Below are 21588 nucleotides of genomic sequence, written 5' to 3'. Positions count from 1 at the left end.
AGCTGTACGAGATGAGGAGCACAGTTGCTCACTTGTTGGCATGCCGGTGCAAGTGTTTGCGGTAGCCATCGTCACAGAGGAGGAGGTCAGGATTGTACTGGTCATCACGAGCCCAGTCAGCCAGCATGTCGGGCGAGTCAGGCTCGCCTTTTCCGTTCTTGAGCTTCTTGCCTTTGCGCCCTCTGGGCACTGGTGCAGACAAGCCTGTGCAGCAAAGAAACGGCGTTCAGACCTGGCCGGCACACCTGAGGCCCGCACAGTGTTTTGTAGAAACACCTACCCGAGTGGTTCTTGTGGATCCTGGTTTCACCATCTTCAGTGGGCGCTATCAGGTCCCAAATGAAGCCCTTGATCTTTTCATCACCCTTGTAGTGCCGCAGGCAGTACAGTAGCTGCAAAAGGCAAAACGGCCCCTATTAGTTACTAGTCCAGCTTACTTTGTGTGTCATGCACGCAGGCTTGGACAGCACACGTACCACAACTCTGGAGATGTCCTCAACGTCCTTGGGTGACACTCGTCTTCTCCAAAGCCCAATGGCTATACTCTCCTCCCAGCGGCCCCAGCCAAAAGTGAGCAGACCTTTCTCCACTTGGAAGCACTCGGTGCGAGTCCAATTTCCAGGTGCAATGTCGCCCAGGAATTCGTCCTCGGAGAAACCCCGGCTCGCTCGACCCCCACGGCGCACCCGGCCACCAATGAGCGGGGAGTCCCGGTGCCGCGATCGTCGGCTTCCCCTTGTGCGCACTCCTGTCTCATCGTCCTCATCGCTAGACTCCAGCTCCGACAAGTCCAACATGTTGTCATCAGTGCCAAACCGCTTGGTCTGGGTACGTCTTCGTGGCTCTTGTAGAATCAGCTCATTCCTGCCCTTCAGTTCATCGACATCCAAGTTTGCCTTCTTGGCCCACTTCTCCCAAAAGTTGGGATCGTCTATTTCGATGTCGCTGCGTGTGGACGATGCCGTAAAGGATGCCTTGGAAAAGGTGGAGCCTTTCCCTTCAGACTCAATGGTGATGGTGTGCGTGCGACGCAGCAAGATCTGGTCAATGTCCTCTTCACAGAAATTGTTCCCATCCGTATCATCATCCATTATGGCACCATATGCACCTTTCCGAAGTAGATCTTCAATTTCCTGCTTGGTTAGCTGCTGGTTCACTCCTAGGCTCTCCTTCTGAGCATTCATTGACTGCAAGACTGCTCTATCCAGACCGAGCTTCAAGCTGGCTTTGTCAAACATCTCTCGTTCATACGTGTTCCGACAGATGAGACGGTACACCTTGACTGCTTTGGACTGCCCGATCCGATGGCAACGAGCTTGTGCCTGTGGCAAAAAAAGGGAGGGGGGCGATTAGAGCCATTAGCCTCGAACATTGCCTGCAACATCTGGCTTAGGCCAACAAAAAATAGTTTAGGCAACACACCTGGAGGTCGTTTTGCGGGTTCCAGTCTGAGTCAAATATTATGACAGTATCAGCAGCAGTCAGATTGATGCCTAAGCCTCCTGCTCTTGTGCATAGCAGAAAGACAAATCTGTCGGAGTCTGAGAAATGAAGGCATTTACGTAAGGACCACATGCACGCCCAGGTACTACTCAAGTGAAGCGATATCATCTTCAACAGTGTAATTTCACTACAACACTGCAAGACATGTAATAAGAAGTTAGCTAGAAAGATATTTAAAGGAATAGAACATTTTACATGCAATTGCAGTTGCTTTGCTCAAGGAAAAAGAAAAAGGAGTGCATTTTGCGCACAGAGATAAAGAACAAGGTGACACGAACCTGGCTTGCAATACCTGTCGATGGCAGCCTGACGAAGGTTTCCACGAACCCTCCCATCAATCCGTTCATAAGGATATCTGCAACGGGAAAAACAAGGACTAGTCAAACTGCTTATGCCCGGAACTACAAGCAGTGGGCACGCCACACGCCGTCACGCTCAGAAAAAGTTGAGAAAATTTTCACCCATGGTGGTCGCCCAATGCTCGGACACCACTCAGTATTAGCATGGCAAGTCATCCCTGCTGACAGCCGGCTGTGAAACACAGCGCCTCCCCTGCGGGGAGGTGGGGCTGACCTTTTGTGCACCAGGTAGTCTTCCAGCAGGTCCAGGCACCGCACCATTTGGGAAAAGACCAGCACCCGATGGCCACCGTCTTTGAGCTTGGGAAGCAGTTTGTCCAGCAGCACTAGCTTCCCAGATGCTTGCACCAGGGCGTTGAGCGCCATGTCCAAGGAGTCACCGTGCTGGAGCCGGTACTCCTGCAGGATCTGCTCCTCTGCCCCTGCGAGGGGGGAACAGGCACGGAAGTGACCCCCAGTTCAGTTCTCCGCTCTCACACCACACACAACACGAGGGCCAACATCCTTCTGCGTTCGCCCTGTCCTAGGTGTGAATGTTTAGGAAAACTACAATTTGAAACGACGTACATGCGAAAACTGGATGCCGAGCTGAAAGTGCTCCAAGCAACAGCACTGCCTCACTACCACCTTGGCAGAACTGCACGCAAAGCTTGTGCTTTCCAGCCAGTACCAACTGATGTGGGATGCCTTCAGACCACACTTTCAATTTTTAAGCGATGGCTAGGGTTCCATGTGTTTTTCATGTCCGAGAACAAAACTCCCGAGGCCCCACGTGTGTGTGAAGAGGCAGGCGTTGGAAAACAAACGTCTCTGTACGTGTGCATGCTGTTAGCACACAGTCACCACCAAAGTGGCACGCTGTTCAAAACATGATTTGGAACTCAAGCTTATGCACCTTGAGTAGATTAGTCATCAACAGGCACCATTTTCAAGATAAGCAGTCAAAAGTGTGTGCTTACATGCATGTGTCTTTCTTGGGGATGACCACCCATCAGGGCTCAAAAGAAATAAGATTTGCTCGTACTTTTCACCTAAATTGTGCCACCTCTATGTCACGTGGTAAAAAGCTTCACTGGCCACCCACCTTTGGAGTGGAATGGCTCAAGTTTTCTTTTTTTCTTTGTAACTTATCTGCATGGCCTACACTCTGTAGGGACACCAAGATTTGTCCCTCAGACCTCCCTTGTTTGCTTACGCCACATGCTAGCGCACTTGCAAAGTTATAAACCACAATTAGCCTGCCCTGCTTTCGGCAACAGAACAATTTAGGAAGACCATTTCTCAGTGACCGTGGCCACAGTCTTGTGGAACCACTGAACAAGGGCAGACACTTTGAATATCATACTGCAAGTGGCTTGCTAAGCTGGCATAACTAACTACAATCCCACTGCAACCTCAATAAGCAATTTATGAAAAACTGCTGCCACCACCAGAGGTATACTTTTGCTCACGGCCCTGTAACCTACCTACAGGCGTCAACTTGTGCTTGAAAAGACACTAAGCTCTTGAAACATCAGTGCGACCAATGTCATGCAAACCAGATTTCTATCAAAGCCTTCCATGCTACAAAACACTTCCAACATCAACATAAATTCACCTTTAATGAGGTAAGGATGAATGCAGCATTTTCGTAGCTCCATCATGGTGTTCATGAGATTCGGGACGTTTGTGCCCACACCACCTTTCGTCAAGAAGGCGAAATTCCTTTCCAGAATGGCCCGGTAATACTTCTTCTGAATGTTAGTCAGTTCCACCTAGCACGAATATTGAGAAAGAAGAATGCACAAGTACAGCAACCATTTAACACCACCTACCCTCTAAAATGTAATTGCTCAGCACAAAATACTTACAAATCAACCCACACCAACGGTGCTTTATGTAGCATGAAACACTTGTTACCCCTCCCACTTGAGAGGCCCACTAGGACATGAAGATCACCAGATTAATATAGAGCCCACAAAGACGGTTTCTAGCAACACTAGATGGTTTTTGAAATCTACAAACTATGGACTTCCAGCTTTGGTTTGTACTAAGCCTATGTGCAATTCCCAACACACTCGCAGGTGTTTAAAGTGACACTATTGGTACTTTGACTGCTGCGGCCAGATGGACCGAGGGAAACGATGTGAACAGCTCCAACAGTCAGGCAGCACCTGGCCGGCAGTTAAAGGCATTCCAGACCTAATCCAAATGGGTGCTTTGACTTCAGCTTCTTGTTCTTTTTTTTTGCTACTGATGGGCACAAGAGCAGGAGAAAACTGAAAAATGTGTTATTCACACCCCAGGGAAGTGGCAGTGAGAGTAACCCTAAAATGGCGACATTCCACGGAGAAGAATGCACTATTCGAGCCTCACACTCTACGCAAGTTCCACTCTCACAAAATTGTTCGAAGCTGACATCATAATGAAAGTTTATAGTAGATTTTCTGAAATATAATGCCTTTTTTTGTTACTGTTCAAGCCTGTGATAATTAGAGTGAGAGGGGGGGCTTAGCTTTGAAACAATATCCATTTTATAATGTTGACTTTTTTAAAGCATTTTCTCAGCTAAAGTGAGGGAGGGTGCTTAGAATGGGAGGAAGGCCTATGCCAAATAAAAGAGTTAAGGAAATATTCCCACATTCACAAAAAAATTGAAAAAAAAAGAAAAAAAAACAGCATTACGAACATTAAGAAACGTTCTTAATGTTCAGAAGAAATGTTAAGAAAACATTCAGAAAAAAAAACGTAAAAAATTTTTTCTTGGTCTTAATATTTTATCCTGCAAGGTTTCTTTTTGCACGTTTTGCTGTCCACTCCCACTCAGATGTTCGTGTCTTGCAAGTAAACACATCAGAGATAAATGCAAGGTGGAGAGCAGAAAGAGAGCTCAGTGGACAAGTATATGCAGATTATCATTTTTTGGCACTTTCTGTTACAGTGTTCCTGAAAGAAAAAAAAAGCAGATTATCTCTACTTTGAGAACTAATTGACCAATGAAAGAAATAATGGTATATTTGAAATCAGCAGGAAAGAAAAAAGGAGTGGGAAGTTTCATTAAAGAAACACTGAAGTGAATTTGTTGCCTCCATCTAAAGTTTGGCTGCATTGGTCAGTATTAACCCATGCAATCCATGGGTCTGTTCGATTCAGCCTGCACCTCTTGAACCAGTTCACAGTGGTGCAAAGCCGGTTCCGCCCCCATTCTGATTAATCAGCGGAACCAGGCCTGTACTTTTATCGTCTGCTTCTGCACCTCCTCGGCAGGGAGTACAGGCAAAGCCATGAAAGTAAGGCTCCAGAGTTCAGGTGCCGCGAGCTGTCCCATTGAAACGCACGGCGAAGTGCACCGCCTGAGCTGGTTCTCGTGGTGCACGTGCACTGAACGGATCCCATAACCGACTATTTAGCAGAACTCTGGAGCCTTGCTTTATCTGTATTGGGTGGCAGAAGAGGAAACACCATGCCCGTTGGTCTCCTCCTCTTGCCACCCTCACCTCTCCCACCCGTCATCGCGGAAGAGGCGGCAACCGCATTCGTACTAACTAAAAGCCCACCCCTGAAATTATATTCTCCGATTCGAAAATGGCTGTACAAAGCTTTGCCAAAGGGCTCATTTCGGCCCGGCACACAAAATTCGCTGCCTAAATTTCCCATCTCACATGGCCCAACTCCAATGGTTCCCGGCTCACACTGGAGAGATAGAGACGGCCCACACGGCACCCGGGTGCACGATGTGGACTCTTCCCTCCATGGAGCCAGATCGACCAGGGACAGTCTCCTCGCTCTCAGAGAGGTCACACAGCATTACTGCCTCTGCCGCCGCAAGCTTCCCCTCGCTCACTCATCCCTCACTCTGGAAGAGGAACGCCACTGGCGTCGACTTTAAACGGAATCTCTACCGTGCAGAGCTGTTCTCCATCATGTCCACCCCTCCCTCTACCCATCCCCTCTGCCCAACTGCATTGAAAGGGCCATGGTCCAGCACCAAATGTGAGCTTGTGCAGAGGACCCATTATTTCCCCTGACCAGTGGATGGAAGCTTTGAACACACTCAGCTTAAAGGAGCCATGAAGAGAAAATGCAAGTTGGTTTTATTCGAAAGATTTCGTGTTTTATAGTGCCCCCAGCGCTTGTCCGGATACAAACGGTGCTTTATTCACTGAGAAATTAAACAATTTAGGTTAAAATTTTGATTTTCCCGCTCAATCGTGCGTTTTCGTGGTCCCAAGTGACATCACGGGAACTGACCGCTCTGCAGCCTAGAGTACCTTCATTCACGCATCCGCCGTACAGGGTAGAGACACGTAACGCTGGCGCCGCCATGTTCGGTTGCTCGCTCGCCGCCGAAGCAAGTCATTGTGTCAAAACCGCGCTAAAATTATCGCCGCAACGCGGTTTACTGAAGAAGTTTGAATCATATTGTCTGTTTCGGGTTGCTAGGTCTCGTGGGAAACGAAAAGAATAACGCGTTGAGCCCGTTGGCCCAATTGCGGCGGCACGGGACCATTCAAAGGTTGTCTCCACCCTGTACAGCGGTGTTGGTTTGTTCCCGCGTTTCTTTACGTTCCGTAACCTAGATGGCGCCACCATACCGTGGCAAGCGTTTGGTTTGTTTTTGCCCGCATTTAAACCTGGCTTGTTTTTGTTCTGGGAGAAAATATTCGTTCCCTGAAACAGTGCTCGCTCGACAAATGGGGTCACGTAAGACACCGTTGCTTGCGTCAACCGGCCAGTGTCGTCTGAGACAACCCCAAGCCCCATAGTGCTGTGCAGCTAAACCAAAGCATGCTGTGCGCAGTACGAACAGCAGAACGCATCAGTACTTCTATGTTTACATGTGCTTTCGTAACTTCCACTGTTTGTCCCATCATTCCTATTGCTTTGTAAAGAATGTGCCCTAAATTTAAGCGCAAATCGCTCGTTCGTCTAGTTTGTAAGCTCTACCTAATTTGCGTCTGCTTCTGCCAGCCTCCGCCAATCGCAGAGCTTAGCCCATGTGACATCACAGGTTCTGTTGCGGGAAATGAGCTGGTGGGTCGCATGACCATTCCCGTTTTTCCTAATTATGTAGCTTATTTGAGCGAAGTTTACGTTAAAAGTGGTGTCAGTATGATTCTAACGAGACAATCTTTTGAATGAACCAAACTTGTGTTTTCTCTTCATGGCTCCTTTAAAGCGTGTTCCTTGGAAAGTGTCATTTGCATTCACCGTTTAGCTGTTCCCAAACGACATTTTAGCCAAGTGCGCTCAGTGGAAGTGCACTTAAATACCGTATATTGCCGCATATAAGTCGACTCCTCATATAAGACGACCCCCCCAACTTTAGACCCCCGGATCGCGAAAAAAAAGAGCATACATACGTACCTGCAAAAACGTAAAACGAAACGGGCTGCACTGACGGGAAAAAGAAGAAAATACATTTATTGGGCACACTTTGAATGTTCGCACCGACAACGTTCACGCCGCCGCCGTTTTCGCGAATGTCACAAGAGCGCGCACCATTCACGATGCCGCCGTTATTGCGCACTTGACAAACGCGTCGCGCACCATGCTGTGAGGCAGGCCGTACCACGCGTCGCACACCCACTGTGCCACAGTGCTCAAAGGAGCCCGCTTCACACGCCCCGTCGGTGTCAGCGGTTTGCCGTCCTGCTCCATCCACTCGTTGTAGAGTGCCGCCATCCTATCCTTGAAGGGCTTGTTTAAAGCAACGTCGAGAGGCTGGAGAACGGGGGTCAAGCCGCCAGGAATGACCGCCAACTCACACTGGGCGTTCGCCACTGCCCTCTTCACGCGCTCGGTGATGTGCCCACGAAACGAGTCGAGCACCAACAAGCTTTTCGGCTTCAGGAGACCGCCAGGGCGCCGGAGCCAAACGAGGCGGAACCATTCAAGGACGGTCTCCTCAGTGAAAAACCCCTTTTCGTTCACGCGAACGATCACTTTGGGGGGGAAGGTCTCCTTGGGCATTGTTTTGCGCTTAAACACTATGAAGGGAGGAAGTTTGTGGCCATCGGCAGTGCAGCACAACATCACAGTAAATCGGTTGTGCTCGTTGCCCGTCGTCATCACGCGCACTTGCCGCTCCCCTTTAACTGCGACCGTCCGCCTACTTGGCATGTCGAACCAGACGGGGGTCTGATCGGCGTTGCCGATCTGGCCGAGTGTGAAGGCATGCTGCTCCTTCAGTTCAGAAACGAACTCCAGGAAGGCTTCCTTCTTCTCCTCGTACGCGTCGGGTAGCTTCTGGCAAACGGTGGTGCGCCTCCTCAAACTGAGCCCGTTTCGCCTCATGAAGTTGGTAACCCACTTCTTTGACACTTTGAACTCGCTGCGGGCGATCTTCAATTCATTCGCCACACAGCGAGCCTTCCCCTGAATGTCCTCGTAGGACACGCTCAGGCCTTTTTCTCTCTGTTCTTTCACCCACTTCTCCACTTCTTCTTCAACGACAGGATATTTTCCTTCCTTTGGTCCCCGGAAGCACATGCGTGATCCTGCGCACGCGAAAAGCTTGTCCCTTTGTTGCCGCCAACTCCAGATGCATTTTTCCGAAACGCCGTAATGACGCTCCACTGCCAAGTTGTTGGTGGCCTCGGCATGAAGAATCACTTTACGCTTGAAAGCAGCGCTGTAGCTCTGCCGACGAGTTGGCGGCATTTCGGTGTCGTCCTGTAGCGCGCTTCACAGTGGACTCCGGAGAAGGCTGCCGAGTGCTTCGTAGGCCTATTCGGCGCTATGCGGGATCACGGAAGCCGATCTAGAGCCTGTGCCGAAGCCGAAGCTGATTGCGCTGGTCGCGACCATCGCGACTCGCAAGTTTTCGTGGCCGCGTTTTTCATCGCCGTGTTTTCATCGCCGCGTTCGGGCGACGTTTTTAAATTGTAGAACTAAGGTGCAAAAAGGATGTGCAAATCTTTTTAATTATTGACGCTATAGTGCCTATATATATACGGGAAACGTCGCTTGCCAAGGTTTGTTTAAATTTCTCTCCCTTTCCCCCCACCCCCCTAGTTGACTTGGGCTCCGCGTATAAGCCTACCCCCCTAAACTTGGCGTCCCGATTTTTGAAAAAAAAGTCGACTTATATGCGGCAATATACGGTAGACATGTTTGACTTGGATATTAATAACATGAATGGTACCATCCAACGCCATGCCTACACAAGGTGCCTGGCCACTCCTATTGCCAGTGTGCAGAACGAAATGTGCTTTGTCAACTTGGAACTTCCCTCACTAGAAAATATTCACGCAACAGAACAAAACCAGGTGACAGACCATGGGACAAAAGTAAGCCCAATCACACGAGATGTAACTAGCTCTGTTCAGAAGGCTGCACCTTATGACGCACAAATTTATGACCTTTACTTCTTAAATGTAGTTTTGGGCACTTGAAATTGGCCAGGTGTGCCATTTTTGCAACGCAATGAGCTCACCTCCACGATGGTCTCTTCCTTAGGAGCCAGGCTCTTTTCAACATCCTCTTTGAGACGGCGCAGCATCATGGGCTTTAGCAACTGAAAACAACAGCCGAAAAATCAGCCAACGTTTTTAATTGAACTTCCCGGTGCAACAGCCCTTTTCCAGAAAGGTTAAAAGGAAACACCCACCGCTTTGAGCTTGTCGACCTGCCCTTCAGTCTTCAGGTCACCAAACTCCTCCATGAAAGTCTCAGTGGAGCTGAAACGGCTAGGCTCTAAGAAATTCAACAAGCTGAACAACTCCTCCACATTGTTCTGCAGTGGAGTTCCCGTCAGCAAAACGCTATGCTCCTGCAATAAAGAGTGGACACGAGCAAAGACCCCATCAAAACACTTGCCGGTCATTTCCTAGGCAAGCATAGCTTGCAAAAAAAAAACAGCCCATGCAAGGCAACAGGACAAACTTTACCCATCGCACTCTTTTAAACTGGAAGTTTAAGATGAGTTCACATACAACTGCAGTGAAATGCAGGGAGTGCATTTTTGTGATGACCGGGTGTGCAGAAAAGCGTGTGTGGCAAACGCCAGGTCAAATGTGGCTTCGTGTATAGTGTGCCATGCTCCGTGTAAAAGTGGACTCGCTCAATCCAAAGGATAAAAGTAATGTTCGACCCAGATCTCTTGCGTCACACAGTATGTATCCCCACTATGTCAGCATCAATTCTGTGCATAATCTGGGTTATGAGAAGGCAATCGGTACCCCCTCAAATTCAAATGCACTCCACTGCCAGTACCACACCCCACACTACCATTGAGCAAGCAACTTATGTATGCCTCAATTTGCCGCCTCTTAATTAAATCATTCTTCTCCAGGAGTATGTTTGAAAATACACCAATGAAGGAGGTCCAAAGAGAGAGATGATTTTTTTCTACTGAATTTCATTAAAACCTTGCAATCGGCTAGTACCTGTAAACGGTCAGTAGTGTGGATGGAAGGGCTTTTCCTGTTGCCGTTTTTCTTGCATAACAAAATACAGATGCCATGGCCACTCGCTGTAACCTCATGCACGGACACAGCATAGCTTGGCAACTGTCAGTGGCAGCATCCAAATTAGTGCGCCAAAATGTCGTGAAAAAATTGCTGTATTGCTGCCAACGCTTCTGGCTTTAAACTTCAAAGTTTTCGGAGGTGTAAAGATGCTGCACAAAGATGGAGGACTGAAACACAGAGAGGACACACAGTGCGTGTGCCTTCTCTGCATTTCAGTACCTCGTCTTTGGGCAGTGCTTTCAAACCTTTCAATCATGTACCAACTCACCCAAACTATGACTCTACTGAACTTTTATCACAGAACGTCATGGTGATGGGCTTCCAGCCCCGGGGGCACATGCAACATGCAGACCCAACGGCCAAACGCAGCCAACTCACAAGGTTGAGCATGCGCAGCCCTTCGAGAAGCTTGCAGTTGCGATTCTTCAGTCGGTGGGCCTCATCAATGACGCAGGCACGCCAAGGCAGTGCCTGCAGCTCCATACAGTCGCTGAGCACGATCTCGAAAGTCGTAATCATCACTTGGAACTTGAACACGTCAGTAATGCGCTGCCCATTTTCATCCTTGTAGTACATTTCGTACTCCTGGATCATGTTGCGGCTGGCTGACCTAGAAGGACACACCAAGCACATTTGCACCCTCAATTAACAGATTTTCCACTATGCCATGTGCCCTAACAAGCGCCTACCGCATTCTTTAGGGGCAGCCCTGGTCTTGATGTCGTCGTTTAACCTACGTGATTGATATTTTCACCTTCTCAATACACTAGGTCATTCATAAGCGTTCATATACACAGAACCATGCAAATGCAGCGACTAGTGCACCCATGAAATTAAGGTATATAAAGATGTTGGCTCTGTGGTACGATAATTCATTTTGAGGAAACCAGGGCAGAGGTTTTTCTCAGAAACAGAGACAAAAATGATCCTTCAGACGAGTGTAAAGTGTCGAAGCATGGTAAGTTCTGTAAAATGACCTAATTTCTATGAGCATGTCGCCAAACAGAATCACTACCATTACAAAAAAACGTTTTGAAAACAATTTGAGCAAAACACCATCTTGAACACAAACATCCTCACATCATCCCGATATACTTTTTAACATGTTATTCAAGAAATAAGAGTGTCATATTTAGGAAACTTACACCCCTTGGAAAAATGCAAATTCTTCCCTGCAGAAAGTGTTCCTCTCAATGTGCAGGTGCTTTGCAAAACGTTTCTGCTGTTAATTGCACGCCAACGCCATCTTCGTTTTTCCATTGCTTTCTGCCCACATGCAGGCAATGGGCCCTCACTGCCCACTTCAGTCATTAAAAAACCCCCATAAAGCAACACAGCTATGCACACAATAGGACAGGGATGCATACGAGTGTTATTGGCTGTCTTTGGTTCTTGTTACTTTCATTCCACAAAATGTACTGCCCACAACAAATTTAAAAACTTCAGTTTTTGGTCCCTTCACGAAATACCAAGCTTGCACAAAAGGAGTCATTTGCAGCATTCAACACAGAACTGCAATACTCTGCAAGTATATCTTCTTTATAGCTTGTAGATACAATTTAAAAAATTATACTGTGTATATACAGCTTTGACCCTGAGAAGAAGCGCAGTTTTACTATACATTCTACAGGTTCTAAGTAAGACACTAATGAATTATTACAGTACCATCTTTAGTGCTTACTGAGCTGCAGTGCTCTGAAGCCCTATAAAGAGCCACACTTTTGCTAATGTCTCAAAACTTCCCTATTTTCTAGAGAGCTTGATGCCATCAACTGTTGCCCACAACACATAGATCTGTACCACTCACATTTTTATAGCTCTGTACATTCATATTGCAATATTGAATAACATGAATTTATCACTGCAGAAAAACCAGGAAATGTAACACCTATATACACAAGTATACAATATACTGTGCGACGTGACCGAAATATTGCAAGCTTTTTACGCACTGTTTCATTATAAATTTTCGTGAGGTTATTAAAAACTCTGGATTGCCCATGCCCACGCTGTAACTAAGTGTTTACCTATGACACATAGCATGCCAAGCCACATGTGCCCTCCTCCATCATGCTGCATCGAGCAGCAACAAGGTGGCTTCTTAGGTGGTTTCATGCAAGATGAAATGCAGCTGCTAATGGTTACGATCAAATCCCAATGCTGTAACCAAATGTGTAAAGCTCATGAATTACCATTGCTCTAAGAGTAATCTACCCCACTATCTTTTGTTAGCAGGCCAGTACAGAGCTTTCGAAAACAAGGACCAGTCAGCTGTGACCAAGATAAACATAAAAACCACTGCAATAACAAGTGCTTAGGACTATGTTGCCATTTTCTCATTGTGTGTCGCATACACGGGATCATTTCATTGGTTGAGGACAATTGGGTGCCCCTAAAAGTGCTGGAAAACACGTTAGCATGTGCCTACATACACAAAATTGCAGTCTAGCGCTAGCAGAAGAACCCACAATCTGACTACAAACAAGTAGAGCACTGCAACAAAATTAAAGAGGCCCCAAAAATAACCTGGGTACCTCCCAATTAGTAAAATATCTTTATTAACTGCTTGAGTAATAATGAGCACTTACGATCCATGGTAGGTGATCACATTTAGGTCAGTCCAGGTTTCGAACTCCCTCTGCCAGTTGCCAATGGTTGAGAGTGGAGCAATAACCAAAAATGGCCCATTGATTCCATATTTTACAATCTCGTTGATGAAGGTCAATGACTGAATAGTCTTTCCCAAGCCCATTTCATCTGCCAGGATACAGTTTTGTCTGCAACCAAGAAGAATAGATGTCAAATCTCCGTACATTTTAAGGCTTCACTTGGTAGTGGTGGTGGTGGTAAAACATTTATTTCAACTTGAAGGCTTCACTTGTCTACCACATGTCAACACTGTCGCCCCGAACTAAAGGGGCACCAAATGTGGTAGAACTGCACAAAGAATGCAAACTTCAAAGCCACATAATCAACATGTAGCATACTGTTTCTTCACTTATTGTAGCATGCTGTTTCTTCACTTAAAGAAGTGCAACTCTAGTAAAAGAAAAATGGAAAGGAGGAGGGGGGGGGGGGGGGCATGCTTGCCCTGCTTACCCATTGTACCAGCAAAAGGTGAGCCAACTGAGGCCTTCAAGCTGATACTCCCGCAACGTGTTACCACCTTTGTAGACCGGTGATTCGTCTATCTGTTTCCATTCAGATGGCTTTGGTCGCTTCTTCACCTGCAATTCACACATAAAATGTATTTCAAACAAGGTCGATGGGAAAGGCTTTCATATTGCAGTGGACCTAAATAGGCTAATGGTGATGAATATGATGATGATTTTCAGGACAGAAGTGACCTTAGAGCAACATTAGAACTGCAAAATGCTATCATTATCCTTCATGCCAGAGCCAACACTGACTAAATGACCAAAACACGGTGTCCAGTTTTTTTTTTTTTTTCAAATTCCCCTACTTACCCTTGCATTACTATGCAAGCAGAAGCCTACTTATGAGCTAATAGATGAACCATTTCAATTGTATAAATTGTGCCCCCATTTTTAAACAAGGTGTTTACCAAATTCTGCTTAGGTAAATAGCTTTAACCAATGTCAACCAATTTTGACAACAGGCAGCAAACTTGGAACACACAGCAGGCACAAGAGAAGCCAGAGAAGGGTGCAGGACTGGGCTAGCTGAACATTTGGAGCAAACTATAGCATAAAAAACAGGCAACACAAAAATAAGTTCCTTACAGCTCCCTCCTTACAAACCAGACTAAAGAAATGCAACCCCTACATCAGATAACAAAATTCAGAATGGTTTCTGGCCTAAGCACGTGCTTCCAGTTTTCAATAAGAAAGTGAACGAAAAAATTTACACCATCTTACTGCGAGGGGAACCATGGGGTAGATGCAACGCATCGGGGGTTGCCGCAGCGTTTCCGTTATGTTAGCGATGTCAGCGTGTGGATTGCTGTTGTGTATCCTATTTACGCAGCATGTTCACCCCCGGTGCGTCGCATATACCCCATGGTTCCCCTCGCGGGAAGATGGTGTAAATTTTTAACCGAGCGCAAGCTGCGTGCTGACGCACAGATGGCGCTGCAGTGAGAGCGGCGGAGCGCGCAGCTGCCGCGGCGAGGAGAATAGGGGAGGGATGCGGACTACGCCGCGACAGTGACGCGGGACAAGGCGAGTTAAAGAGATGCGTTGCATCTAAAATTTGTTACACGGGCAGATTAATTGCATGCAGATACTAAATCACAAAAACTTCCCTTGAGGCTTACACCTGGAACACAGCATGGCACCAGCTGCCGATAGCTTTGACACTTACCATTTACTGTGCCAGACTTTGGCATGGCAAGATCCAGCCTCCAATCAAGATATGTTAACTTTGAAACTTTGGATATAGGTAGACTTCAGCTATACTGATTTTGACCGGGACACTCTGAGGCACAGTTAAACGCATAACAGCAGGCTTTCCGTTTTGGCTTGTTTACACTGTAAATACATTTTACATGCAAAGGTGCCCATATCTAAGCAATAGTTGTGGTGTCTCCCTGACATCAACGTGGCAACAGCATGAAGTTTCTGTGGTAGCCCATGAAAGGCCAGGCACAAGGCCAATATCCCGGTGGAAAAAAAGGGTCAATCTTTGCTACTGCATAAAATCCCAACTTTGTGTCACTTGTGGAATGGGAAGATGCATTCGATATGCAATATGCAAGCAAATACAGTATATCTGAGTCCTAGCAGTAGAGCACACCCTAATGTCAGCGCAGTTCACGAATGAAAAAGGAAGAGAAAGGCCACTGCTTGTCACAGTGCCTGAGCTACAAAGCACTAGCTTGGGCGCTGGTGTGAATTGCTTAGCCTCAAATTCAATTCAAAATTCAACTTGGCATCTTAGGTGCTGAAGCTATACCGGGCAGTTAGGCGCGCCACAGTGGAGGGCTCGGGATTTATTTCTAGCCACTTGGGAATCGTAACGTGCGATGAAAGCTCGTATACACGACAGTTTTTGTTTACCACCTCCATCTGAAGAACAGCCACCACAGCGGCCAAGTATTGAACCCATGTACTTATGCCCAGCAGGACAATGCCTTAGCCCCTGAGCCACCATAGCAGGTAAATTGCATCGTCCTGTCGGCCATGTTATCTAGATAACTTACTCGTCAGCTTATGACTTCCACTTATTTAAACATGAATCGTCACCATCTCTGACTGACACTGAAACATGCCAAAATTACTATAAATATCGCTGATTTTTCCCCTCTACAAATTTCTTAAGAATTCCAGGCTTTCCAGGTTGGTGTAGACCACCTACTGAATTAAGCACAGTTTTCCACCAGTGGTTTCGTCCTACAGTTATACATGCACCTGTTCTGGGAAAAGGGGGAGAGAAATTAAAGGTGCACACGTAAAGCCAGTTCCTTATACACCCCTCGAGAGCACGCTTCAAGAACCGTATTCCCAAGGCTGCCCCAAGCTAAAAGCAGCAATCGTGCAATACCAAGAATACCATTTTTTTTGTTAGTTACAAACTCAAAATGACAACAATCTACAATGGCAACATCGGGACAAAAACTGCAAGTTTGGCATCCCTGGAAGCAGTTCTTACCTTCCATTTCTCCTTGGGTGGAGGGTCTTTGAAACGGAGAAAGTGTTCCACCTTGAGTGGGTCCACGTCCTCTTCCAGCTCCCAGGTGCTCTCCTCGTACGACAGGGCCCTCCATTTGACCAAGTAGTGTTTGTGGGTGGGACGTGCCACTTTGTCCTTGCCGGCGTCCGGATCACCACTGCTGTTGGCCCCGTCACCGTTGGCACCCTCCACCTTGGGTGCCACCAGGGCAATGTCAGTCTTGACAGTGTTGTCACACTTGACTGGCATCGGCGCAAGGTCATCAGTCTTGACAGGCACCCGTGTAGGGTCATCCTCAAACACATCATCCTCTGGCTTCACGCTGCAAAGAAATAGCACGCATAGATGCCTTACCGATGTAGTGGCACATATGCTTTGTTCCAGCAATGAAACCACGGCAGCTACACGTCACCTTGCGGATCAAGATCATCCCATCACTAGTGCCAAACTAACACACCGAACTTGGGGATTGCAGTGTCTATAAACGGCATGATTAACTTAGTGAGCTAAAAAAGAAATAAAATCAAAGACAATTCCCACGTTATTGTAAGTAAAGCCTGCAACCGAAAATGTCCCCCCCCCCCCCCCTCCCCTATCTATTTATAGGTGGCCACCACTATGCCGCACAGTATGTGTTAACAAGCATTCCTTGTTCTTGCCAGCAGGGGATTTTTAGGCAACTCTACAATAAGCTCCACCGAGGAACATAACTCGGGAGAATGAACTGGCAGAACAGGCTGGCAATTTCACATGCAAAGCACACAAAATGCCCTTTTGTATGGTTTTGTCTTTATATGCTTTAAATCAATCTTCAAACCAAACTTCAAATGAAACAGCTGAACTGCATCTACCGCATTTAATCCAACACTGCTTGCTTTCACAGCTTTTTGCCTGACACACCAGAATGCTAGAAAAAAAAAATGTTCGTTTAGAGAACACGAAACCAAAACACAAGCAGCCAAATTGCTGCTCGCAGGGGCAGTTTTCTGGAAAGTGGGTAGTAAAATATCGCCACCTGAAAGGACACCTCAGTGTACCTGGGCACAGAATTATAATGACAAGGACACATGGCACCGCACTCACCCATGAGGAGGAACAAATCTGCACTGCAACGTGCCACAATGCCTCACGAAGGCAAGCGACTTCACTAACCATGCCCATTTTAAAATACCATGCCCTCAACACAAAAATCAGAAACCTGCTGCTTGTTTCCACTCGTCGTGATGACCCGATACCGGAGCACCCATGACAGTGGTAGAGGAAAAAAATGCACGCCAATCCGCCCTGTGAAGGTTGTTGGAAAGCGAAGCTGTAAACTACACCCACAACGATTACCCATGTGACGTCACTTGAACTCACACATGTGGCTCTACAAAGATTGAAACTCGAGACAAGCGAATTGCACCTAACCACACCCTTTATTACTTCAAAGAGATATTCTTAGCTAAGGTTAAATCAATGCATTATTCATGAACGGTGATTGGTTGAGTTGTATTTGTGAAGCACAGGCGTGGAAACTTTTTTTATAAAATTAAAGGAAGCTCCAACCTGGCGTTAGGCGATCTCATTTCAACTCCGTCTCTGCCGCCGCCAATGGAGGCGACGAGATCAGACGGAGGAGAAGTGAGGTGCTATGCATTGGCGTGAGCTTTCTTTCATTTTTACTAACTCCTAGCGCATGCGCAAGGCACGCACACGGCTGCTACACGTGCCGTGGGTGGAGCACACAGCGGCGTGAGAGATCACGTGACTCTTTCACGAGGCATTCAGCGAGAACGCAAGTTGTAAAGCTGGAAATGTGTCCGGTGAGTGCACCGTCTGTCTTCCCCCGTCTCCGCATGGGCTTGTAGCTCAATCGGTAAGACAACAAGCTCTTGCTCCGTTTCTCTATTCGTTTCAAGTTTGATTCCTGGCGGTGCAAGTAACTTCTTTTATTTGTTCGCGGGAGTTTTCTGTTGACACCAACGTTCGCAACGGAACCCTTCGGGGGTACCGGTAAAATGCTTCGCTTTAAAATGCAGCAGGAGTTCTGAGCCCATGGAGGCCTGGCCTGGGTCACCATGGGCTACGTGTCCGTTCGCACTTGGCAGCTGCAAAGTGGCTGTGTGACTGGGACCTTCCCTAAGGCGCAGGTGCTATCAAAAGTGTGCCGCAACAAATGCAGCTGAAGTAGCGGGCCAACGCAAATAGGGTACGAATTGAGATAACAGGAATTCAGCTTGTCCGGAAGCACAGGTTCCTCAAAGATGGCTAGGCAGCAGGTGCAGCGCATGTCCATAAGCACCCTCTTGTTTCTGTCGCCCCTCATGTAAAACCCCCACTTGTGAGTGCCGCAAGGAATTGGCTAGCGAATAAAACAAGCAAGAAGCACAATGCAAGTAACAGTGCAAACTTGCACCATACCACTGCTACGTGCAAGAAAGCACCAGACAGTGCTCACAAGCACTCAATTACCGCCGTAGTTTCCACCCTCCGTCGCCGTTTCTATAGCTTTGTTTTATTCATGGCATCTGCACTTCCACTATCCTGCTCATTAGAAAATAAAACAGGAAATAAATCCCAACTTGCGCTAGTATGGCCAACATCACAGAAAACAATACATCGCAAGCCTCGCCAATCATTAGACTACCCCACCGCAAGTCCATGTCAGGTGGAATGGATGGTGACACAGACAGTGCCTTATTTTCTTGTATTTCAAAGCTTATAAATGGAAGAGCAAGCATGACCAAAGTGGAAGTGCAAGCTATGTTCAATGTACCCAAAGTTAGCATGCAAAACACTAATTTTAAATACTAAAACAACTTAATTTTATAATTCAACTACACAGACCCACAAGGTTCAGATAAAGCCTACAGAAGATGCCAAGCTCAACTACATAACTCTCAAAGCTGACCCTGCTGGCGAACCAAATTAACAAGGCATACTCTACACCTTTTAATTAATTTCAATACCTTTGTTTATAAGGCAGCTAAAACAACATCCACAAAGTATCCTGCTGTCAGTTCAACATCACACCAGCCTGGTGGAACACCAGAATCTGAGCTAATTTCTTTATATATGACAAACTGGCAGAAGAAAGTCCCATTTCAAAGTTTTTGCAAGTAACTGGTTGAAACGCTTGAAAGATTTCTACGGATGTGTGAACATTCAATTTTTGAATTCAAATCAAATATTTTCTGCTCGAATGCCTAGTATTCATACTTTTGCATAATTTGACATGGCAAATATTCAAAATGCTGCCGATGTTGCGGCTAGGTGTAGCCCTTACTCACCCTAACGTCGAAAGTTTTTGGTCAAACATTTGCCGAAGACCCGCTTCAAAAGCGACAGCATGCTTTGTCTTGAAGGAATTACAATATTTACTCAAATTCAATGCGCCCCCAGTTTTTACGTATCCGAAATACCAATGCACCAGAATGTAATGTTACAGCATGCTTCTATATCGACCAAGGAAACGAGACAAATGGTATTCGCCTTCAAAGAACACCATTTATTCTCCTGAAAGCCCCTTTTTTTTTTCAGGATTCAGTATTTCATGCTCTGAAATCCCTTCTAGATATACCTCGAAGGTGGTTTTCAAAGTCTGGACACATTTTTTTTTTTTCAGTCCGCAAGCTTGTCTTAGAGGTTTGGACATATTTTAGCTTTTCGCCCGTAGAAACTTTTCGTTGCCGACATGTAACCGAATAGCTCCTCGCTTTGTTTGCGTCACTCGCATACACGGAAAGAAGCAGCACAGCTGTCTTCAGCATGCAAAAAAAGTTCCTCACGTATGGGTTTTTGTAATAATGGGGTGGGTTGCCATTGGAAACATATGATGCATCGTAGTCTGCACAAAATGAACAAATTTGCTCATGCAAATTACTACTACTACTACAACAATGCCACTTTGTTATGGCGATGACAGTGCACTTGCACTTCTGACAGCCAGCCGTTAAATATGCCACAAATGTAGTTCCGCTACTATTTCTGCTACATGCAGTGAGCAGAATGACGGCCTCAAGATCTGTAACAAAACGCTATTCCGAAGACACGTAATTCGGACACCGCATTAAAAGCACCATTTCTCAATTGTTCCTTTTTGTTTTGTATTTTTGTTTGTTTTTTGCTTGTTACAACTGAAATTAATTTTTTGGCGTGACTTTGCAGCCACCAAATTGCATAAAAAATTACATTAGTGTTAAATTCCTGAAAATGGGGCCTTGCTGTAACACACTATCATCATCACCCGTCCTACCCCCTTTCTCAACGCCTATCCCCAGCCAATCTGACCGTCATCGCACGCACATTTTTTCTTCTCCCGAGACCCGTCCGGGCTATTCAACATAGATAGCCATAGTGAAAAAAGTTAAATTTTGAAGTTTTTTGAGAAGGCAAGTTTATGCTCTGCTATCTACAAGAAATGCGGCTCCACGCTCAAGACGCCGTCAAGCACGACAAGCCCGCTCGTGGATCACATGAAGAGCAAACATCCCTCTCACTACCCATAGTATCAAGAATCAGGCAAGGCAAACCAGAGACCTAAAGGTGAAAGCCAACAAACCTCGCTAGGCATGGCTAAGAAAAAAGCCCTCTTTTCGGACAGCGCTAAAGAACAGACGACCATGTTCATCATGCGTGTGACTGCGAGGGATCTTCAGCTGTACGAGTTCGTCGAGAACAAAGGATTCCAAGACTTGAGGAATCACCTGCAGCCCCAGTACAAGATCCTGCATAGGACTACCAAGGAATCCAAGAGCTGCGCTGAAGCACAGTTGCCTCACTCAAGGATGAAGTCACTTCGGACATGGCAACTCAGTGGAATCAATCACATTCACCATGGCTGGCGGGCTGTGCAGACTTCGTGGAGGGGATGTGTTGCACGGAATATGCGTTTCTTATTTTAGAAATTTACGATTTTAACTTAAGCTCCACAAATTATGTGACCAGCTAAATATAGTAGTTTAATAAATAATTTTTTGGCCCACCTGTCGCATAAGACAGCCTACTAGGCCGGCATTTACCCATACCCAAACATACGACACCCCGATCATATGACGCTTTCGCGTGGTCCCTTTGAAGTCGTATTATCGGTGTTCTACTGTATTTCATCGGTTGTTCCTTTTTTCTGAGGAGCAGAGCAAATTATAAAGGGACACTCTGACACCAAAAATGAAACAGGCCTGTTTGGTAACACCTTGCTTAAAGGGGCCAATGCAGACGAAACACAAGTTTGGTTCATTCGAAATATTGCCTTATTAGAATCATACCGACACCACTTTTAATGTAAACTTCGCTAAAATAAGCTATGTAATTAGGAAAAAAGGGAATGGCCATGTAACCCATTCACTCATTTCCCGTGACAGAACCTACGATGTCATATGCCCAGCTGTGCGATTGGCTGAGGCCGGCAAAAGCAAAAGCAAATTAGGCAGGGCTTCTAAGCTTGCCAAACGAGCTATTTGTGCTTAAATTTAGGGCACATTCTTTTTACAGCAGTAAGAATTGTGGGGTGAACAATTTAAGTTACGAACGAACACGTAAACACCGAAGCAGTTAGTGTGGCAGTCAGATGCATTGGACTTGCCTGACCCAACACTGACCAACTGACATAAGCGGCACGGTCACTTACATGGCCATGTTCGTTGAGTCGTAGCTTATGT

At 46.5% G+C, this 21588-nt stretch overlaps 1 protein-coding gene across 7 annotated transcripts in view; it reads right to left on the bottom strand.

Annotated features, from left to right (window-relative positions):
• Nucleotides 1-21588, bottom strand: part of Kis (chromodomain helicase DNA binding protein kismet) — a 152386-nt gene that overhangs the window by 90798 nt on the left and 40000 nt on the right. For all 7 annotated transcript variants that reach the window (XM_077686459.1, XM_077686460.1, XM_077686458.1 and 4 more), the window contains exons 8-20: nt 15926-16268; nt 13415-13542; nt 12904-13092; nt 10694-10925; nt 9454-9615; nt 9280-9360; nt 3460-3616; nt 2077-2284; nt 1782-1858; nt 1423-1541; nt 477-1322; nt 281-392; nt 33-204 (exon numbers count right to left, since the gene is read on the bottom strand). In XM_077686459.1, the coding sequence (XP_077542585.1) occupies nt 33-204; nt 281-392; nt 477-1322; nt 1423-1541; nt 1782-1858; nt 2077-2284; nt 3460-3616; nt 9280-9360; nt 9454-9615; nt 10694-10925; nt 12904-13092; nt 13415-13542; nt 15926-16268 (2826 nt within the window). The remainder of the gene's footprint in view (nt 1-32; nt 205-280; nt 393-476; nt 1323-1422; nt 1542-1781; nt 1859-2076; nt 2285-3459; nt 3617-9279; nt 9361-9453; nt 9616-10693; nt 10926-12903; nt 13093-13414; nt 13543-15925; nt 16269-21588) is intronic.

This window comes from Haemaphysalis longicornis, unplaced genomic scaffold (assembly GCF_048455015.1).
Source record: "Haemaphysalis longicornis isolate Haplotype H1 unplaced genomic scaffold, Haemaphysalis longicornis Haplotype H1 scaffold_1, whole genome shotgun sequence".
Taxonomy (NCBI): Eukaryota; Metazoa; Arthropoda; class Arachnida; order Ixodida; family Ixodidae; genus Haemaphysalis; species Haemaphysalis longicornis.
The sequence above is the reverse complement of the archived record's forward strand: the minus strand, read 5'-3'. Positions and strand labels throughout refer to the sequence as shown.